The sequence below is a fragment of the Octodon degus genome, unplaced genomic scaffold (genome assembly GCF_000260255.1).
Source record: "Octodon degus isolate 3935 unplaced genomic scaffold, OctDeg1.0 scaffold00218, whole genome shotgun sequence".
In the NCBI taxonomy this organism is placed as follows: domain Eukaryota; kingdom Metazoa; phylum Chordata; class Mammalia; order Rodentia; family Octodontidae; genus Octodon; species Octodon degus.
In genome coordinates, this window is record NW_004524794.1 from 1477380 (window position 1) to 1484414 (window position 7035).

Genomic DNA, 7035 nt, shown 5'->3' on the forward strand with positions numbered 1-7035 from the left:
AGCCACCCAGCGTTCTAGGCCTCTCAGCTCCAGGCCGCCCCGTGAGCACTGCGCAGCCCTTGTCCCGCCTCAGGGTCAGCGGCTCGCTGCTCTCCGGGCTCCTCTGTGTCAGGATTAGGACGCTCCCATATGACAGGGCCCTGTGTTTACGATGCCCCCTCCGAGCTGAGGGGGAAAGGCCTACTTGGGAGCCCCTGCTCCAGTCCCGTCTCGTGCATCGGCAGAAGCTCTGCCTCCTTTCCCAACTGTACCCCTGCAGCCCAGATGCGGCTGAGGGACATTCTTAGAGTAGCCCCGAGGCCCCTGCCCAGTGGTAGAAGCTCTTTCGAGTGGTGCGCTGTCTCTCTTAGAATGCCCGTGTGAGGCTGGATCACAACTTACGTGGGATGTAGCCTGCATCTCCACATGACACTCCTCCTAGCTGTGCTTTTCCTGGAGGAGACAGAGCTAACGGGGCTGGTGGAGGAAAGGTGCGTTTCCACTCACAGTGGGCTCTGGTTTCAGTCTATGGGAGGCTGACTCCAGGCCAGGGCAGGTGGCCTGGCCCAGGGGATTGCAGAGGAGAAGCACTCCGTGGGCCGCCAGGCAGGAGGCAGCGGGCAGCAAGACAGCAGAAAGAGAAGCACCGGCCTGGATCTCCCCCGGCTCCCGACCGGGGGACCAGCCTTTGGGGAGTCCCCACACCTAGCGCGAGCTTCCCAATCACCCACACCAGAACGGTGCTAAACCAATCAGAGGGCTGATTTAGAAACCACGCAATCGTAATCCTGGGATCCCACACCTGGACCCAGCCTCTTGAGAAGGGCGCACCCTGTGAGCACAGGAGGCACTCGGGTACATACGTCCAGGTATCAGCCGTGACAATGAGCAGCTGAGAAGCATGCATGACTTTCTAGGCCAAAGGGCAGCACTGCAATCTTGAAGAACACCGGGGCCCTGGCCTCACAGAGCGAGAGGCAACAGCCTTGCGTCTGGTACCCAGGCGGAGGAGTAGGTTCCCCTGGACACGGGCAGGCGGCATCTCTGCACAGGGCCTTGGAGCACCGCCTGATGAGAAGTGGTGTGAAGGAAGAGCCGAAGGGACCAGGAACGGGTAAATGGGAGCAGCTGTCTGAGAGAGGGCCCCTGAGAAGGAGCGCCATCCCTGCGAGGGCTGCCGTTCAGGAGAGGGAGGCGAGACCACCGTGGGTGGCAACCACAGGGACACAGATGTCAATCCGTGGAGGCCAGAGTTCAAGGGAAGTGTCCGTTTTCTGAACGGGGAATTTACTCACAGCGGAGGGCCACCCTGCCATACAAAATGTAAAGCTCGTTGTTTTGTGGGAAATGGGCACTCACTGAGAGCACCGTTCGAAAGGATGTACAGTTTATGCATGACCGGATATATCACGTGGTTTCTTTCTTGTTTTCCTTTGCTTTGTTGTGTTTCATTTTCCTATGTTAGAGAGAGGGTCTCTCTATGCAATCCCTGCTGGCTTTGAACTCACTACGCACCCCAGGCAGAAATCCTCCCACCTCAGCTTCCCCAGTGGTCACATGGCTTCTCTTAGATGAGAAAGCCAAAATGCAATGGAAGAGCAATGTGCAAGGCAGACCGTAGCAGTAGGGAGGTAGATCTCCCTTTGGTGGGGCAGGGACCACAGGATGGCAGGGAGGTGAAGCGAACGGGATGAGAAAAAATGAAGGAGGCTCAGTCCTGTGCCAAGTCCAGGCCCGGGGCGTGATACTTCCAGGTCCTGCATGTGTGCAGGACGGCCTCGGTGGCCCTGCGTGTGAGGGCGTTCAAGGCGCAGATGGACCCTCCCAAGCGCAGTGCGCCACCTCTCGGGCCTCGGCAAGCCTGGGCTCCACCCCTGTGCGAACGAGCCTCCCATCCCTGCCTGGTCAGCACTCGGCTGCTTCTGTTAAGGGGAAGGATGCGGCAAGCCCCGCGGCTGAATACACCCAGTTATCACCCTTCACGAGGAGACTTTCACACTGACACGGGTAACATCTGAGCGTTTATGCAAACTGTGTACACTGCTGTGGCGTGAGCGAGTGCGAGTAGACACACTCAGCAGCTGCAAAGGAGCCGGAAGGCGACGCAGCCACCCCTCCCCCTTGAGGCTGCAGAATGCTCGATTGAAAGAGACACGAGGGGCCGTTTCAGATGAATCCACACGGATCTCGCACGCCTTGCCTCCCAGTCCTGTCTGTCGGCTCTGAGCCGCCCTGCACGGCAGTGTGTCCCTGTAAGGGGGGCACCTGTCTCTCTTGGGGCTCTTCGCCTTGCCATGCATCACCGGGCCCCTGCTGACACTCCGAGGTGGCAGCTCTCCCCAGCCGAGTGACTTCTGTCTCTTGTAGTCATCCACGTGGCGTCTGTGTGGGAGTGCCCACGCTGGGCCAAGTCCAACACCAGGAGCCACCCTGAGGAAGTCTACCGCATGCAGTGTGCTTACAGGGCACCCTGCCCCCTGCTTCCTGGCAGAGCAACCCTGCAGCGCAGCTCTGCAGATTCACAGAACGTCCCCTGCACTCACGTGGCGGGAAGAACAAAGAAGTCCGCCACCAGGGCACACAGGGCTGCAAAGGAGACTCTTGGAGAGACAGCTTAGAGACCTCAAGAGACAGGCCCTGGGCCTGCATGCGAGCAACTCTAAGGTGGTTGATTCTCCCTCTTGAGAGGTTCATTAGCCAGATCCGGGGGCAAAGGCTGCAGCGGCCTGCAGGGCCTGCAGGTGAAGCTGAACACGGCCTGAGCAAAGTGGGCCCGCACCGGCCACACCCCAGGAGATCGCCCCAACGTGAGTGCCTGGTCACCCGGTAGGTGCCCCAGCTGGAGGTGGACTGAACTGAGGAAGTGGAGGTCACCGACTGCTGCTTGCTGGGGCTCCTAGCCCAAGAGCACGCCCTCTGGGCTGACAGACCCCTGTGTGGACCGCATGAGAGGCTGCTCTGCTGCCAGCCAGGAGCATCAGTTCTGGGGCACATGTCACAGAGAGGGGAGGGGAGGAAGGCTCACACCTTTGGCTGACAGTGCTTGGAGGCAGGGGATTTCAGGGGACATGGGATGCCAGGAATGGGAGTTCGCATCTGCCCCGAGGGCAGGTCTCCCTGGGGGATTACCTCCTCCAAAGCTGTGGGCACCCACATATACATAACTCTTGGCTCCTGGACAGAGCGTGGGCTCCAGGGGAGGGACAGCGGTGGTGCCACTCGAGGCTCTTCAGACACACCGTGCACCGCTCTGTGCCTCCCATGCCCCATCTGTGACATGGGGAAAGGACGCCATCTCTGGGGACTGAGAACTTCTCTCTATCATAGTTCCTGACAGGTAGCAAGGCAGCAAGAAATGTTTGTCAGCTGCTTGTGGCTCGTGCCATTCCCTCCAGGGTCCACTGTCCCTACAGGCCACTTGAGAGGATGTGGGTGGGAAGCTCAAGGAGCAGGAACTGAGGGCAATGGTATCAATCAGCTGTCCCCACTCAACGGCCCTTTGGTCAGTAGCTTTGTGAACCCAACGCTAAGGAATTTAGGCCTAGCTGCATAACCCTTCTATTGCATTCCCATGCACCTGCGAGGCAAGTTCCACTCCCATGAGAGGCATGAAGGGGAAGGTTAGGGAAGTGGTGTGCAGCATTCCATCACAGGCTTCTAACTACTCTACAAATGGTATGGAAAATGAAGAACACGTACTGACATTAGATGAGCTGAGGACTGGCCTAAGCTAACCCTCAGCATCTAATGCCTGTAATTTACCCAGCAGGGCTCGTCAACAGTCTGCAGCTCTGCCACCTGCACTCCCTGGAAAGCCAGTGTGACTTGGGGAAGCCAGGACGCCATTCTTGCTCAGTCCTCTGCCCTAGCCTGAGTGAAGCCTTTGAACACAAAGCGCCTTCCAGGCACTGAAAGCTACACGGAAGGAATCCCCGTGGCACTGCGTAGACGGGATGCTGGAGGCAGGCAAGCGCAACCTAAGAAGGCCAAGAGGATGAAGGTATCCGAGGGAGGAAGGCAGGGAACAGCGTCCAGCCACCTGGGCAGTCAGTCTCATCCAGGACCCCTTAGCTTCTCGGTGCCCTGGAGCTGCAAGCAAAACAGAAGCAGCTATCAGCACAGCAACTACATCCCACCCCACACACAGCCAGCAGCTCCTGGCTGGGTTACTTGGCCCGTCAGCAGCAGCTAGAGGTCAGCAGGGATGCGTTTTCCCCCGAGAAGGCAACTGTGTGCCGTGGGACACAGGTCTGGTCGCTAGCCTTGCTCTCTGTGCCCCAGGGAGCTACTCTGCTCTGTGCCTGGACCCTGCGGGCACCGCCACTGGCTCTGAGCACAGAGGCTGACCCGATGGGGCGACTGAGTTTGAATGGGAATCAGGTGGGCAGTGGGGGCTGGTTCTACAGGGCCCAGTGAGGTCCTGCTTCCGCTGTAAACATGGAGGTAGTTCCCTAGAGCCTTTCCTTTCCCAGGTCTGTATTTCCTTGGCAGAAATGAGGGCTAACCGGGCCCAGCTCATGGTGCAGAGAAGCTAGCAGGCACACAGGGTGCTGGATGGAAGACGTTTCTTGAGAGAAGGAGACTGCGCCTTCGGCAGCTTGGGAAGCGTCCTCAGGGAGGGGCTCTGTCTGTGCCTCTACAAGGTGGAGCCATACTGTACCCTACAGTAAGACCAGAAAATTTCTCCCTCCATGAGTGTCCTGTCTGCTGTCCCATGAGCGGGCGGCACCCACCTAGAAGAGCTTCTCATAGCACTTCCCACAGTGGATGGTGTCTCGATGCAGGTAGATCTGATCCAGGAGGTCGCCCATTGGCTTCCTGCAGATGCCACACTGAAAGAGGAAGCAAGGAGGAGGTGGGAGAGCCGTGTGCGGTAGTACAGGGAAGTGGAGCAGGAGCGGGGCCGAGCGGGTGGGCAGGTAGGTGGCGTCAGCTGTGGCACGTCCTGCCCTTCTCAGCAGGCACCAACCAATAGAAACAGACGAACAAACCACACACACTAAATTCAGCTTGAGAAGCAAACGGAATGGAAGAACCACAAACACTGGCTGCTCGGATCACGGTACAGTGGTGAGGAGCCCAGATTTCAGATTCTAACTTCTCCCCGCTACTTCATAGCTGGAAGGGGTGCAAGAGACTCAAGGCTCCCAGTTTGCATTTCCTCACTGATGAAACGGCCAGAGTGGTAGAACACACTGCCCAAGGCCGCCAGGAGCGCTCTGGGCCATGGGCCATGGTGAGTGCTGAGCCTAGTGCCAGGCACAGCTGCTCCATACATGCCAGCCAGCAGTGCTTGCCTGCTGCTGAGGTCAGAATGGGTGGCTGTGCTGGTGATATGTATGACCCAGAGGAAGGTGGCAGTAAGGTCCCACAAGAGGGAAGGACCATTTCCGGTATACTCTCAGGGCACCTCTTCAGGGATGACAGCCATGGATACTCCCACCCAGCCTCAAAGCCGACGAGCCAAAGCACCCTCGTGTCCAGCTCTGCAGGGTCCAGGCAGGGGCTTCTCGCCCTGACTCCCCAAGAGGTGCTGCGAATGCACCGAATTCTGGGGAGGCCCAGTCCATGGCCCTTTGCCCGTCAGCCAGGCAGCTTTCTAGAGGAAATGGGGCCAACGAGGAAATGTTTTACTCTCTGACGCCTCTCTCCTGCCAGTTCTCTTTGTCACTGTAAAGAATTACCCCTCCTACTCACATGTCACATTTCTGCCATTTGAGTTCTTGAAAAGGCTTGCACCTACCCAGAGGCGGCCAACAGTTCAGGCCCATTTGGTGTCAGCTGTGCCCACCCAGTATCTTAATTCTATTTTTTAAAAGACAGTACAAATTAGAACTAAAACAGGTATCATTACAAGTGATACAGAATTCCACGTAAGTAAAAGAGTAGCAAGAATTTCACAGTATTTGTGGTAATACATAGCGTTCTTTTCCAACCACTTATTCATATTACTAGATATGTGCTTCAAAATTGGGAGAAGAAAGAAAAAAATAAATGCACCACATATTAAGAAGCAAAAAAGTACAGACAACTGAGAAATGGAGACAAAACAAACTGCTCTCTGCTCCTTTCCATCGACCAGGAGTAATGCACAGTACAGTTGTCCAAACTGTCCCCCTTGCATACATCGATGAATCTGTCTTCTCAAATCAGCATCTCTTGACTTTCAAATAAGTTAATTCCCTTTTCCCAGTATCTCTATCACAAAATATATTAATGAAAGGAGCGGTGAGGGTGGTCATGCCCTCCACAGGCTGGACATCCAGAACCCCACATTTTGGTGGCACCACGTGTAACAACAGAAACGGGAATTGTCACCTGAGAGGGTTGGAAAGCCTCTGCTCAAGGTCCCTGAAGAAACAGCTTATAGGATGGAATCATCTGAACCTCATGGAGGCTTTTCCTAGGATGCACCTTGCTCTGAGGCCACAGCCCAGCCTGAGACCTTCAGGTCTAAGTGGCTCTGCTACCTAAACAACTGTGCCCGCTGACCCATGCTCCTGGTTCACAGCTCCTGCTGTCAAGCAAAACGCTGACCCTCAAGAGAAGCGTCCTAGGATCCCAGGTCAACTTCTCTGCCACAGAAGCTTTCTGCATGCAGGGAAAGACTCCCCAGGGCTGCCTCCTGGCTGGCTGTGCTGCACCCTCTCCTCAGAGGCCAGAACCTCCACCTCCCCAAAGCCTTTCTTGGGCTCTACACACTCAGGTGACATTGTCCCTGAATGCATTGCACCGCCATGTTTGCTGACACACTCAGGAGCAGCCTGAGTTTCAGGTTCTTTTAATTTTGCTGCACTTCATCCCAATGCCAACAATGTGTTCTGTCACACCAGGTATGGTGATCTTAAAAGTGAAGAATACATGCCCAATAGGAGTCCATATGACACACAAGCGCTTCCCATTGTTCCCTCTGCCCCTATATCACTGCAAAGACCTGCCACCTAGCATCAGCCTCCCTTCACTCCATCAGACCCACCAGGCCAACTCTCCACCCGGCCAGTGCACATCCCCTGCTGCCCTCCATGCCCCGGTGTCACCAGGCTTTCGTGGGCACCA

General features: G+C 56.3%; 1 protein-coding gene across 1 annotated transcript in view; it reads right to left on the reverse strand.

The window, feature by feature from the left end:
- Positions 1 to 2001: 2001 nt before the first annotated feature.
- The window catches only part of Znf185 (zinc finger protein 185 with LIM domain), a 55304-nt gene continuing 50270 nt past the window's right edge, over positions 2002 to 7035 (reverse strand). Inside the window, exons 17-19 of the mRNA XM_023705375.1 lie at positions 5091 to 5097; positions 4713 to 4988; positions 2002 to 4068 (exon numbers count right to left, since the gene is read on the reverse strand). Coding sequence (XP_023561143.1) covers positions 4713 to 4988; positions 5091 to 5097 — 283 coding nt within the window. The 3' untranslated portion in view covers positions 2002 to 4068. The remainder of the gene's footprint in view (positions 4069 to 4712; positions 4989 to 5090; positions 5098 to 7035) is intronic.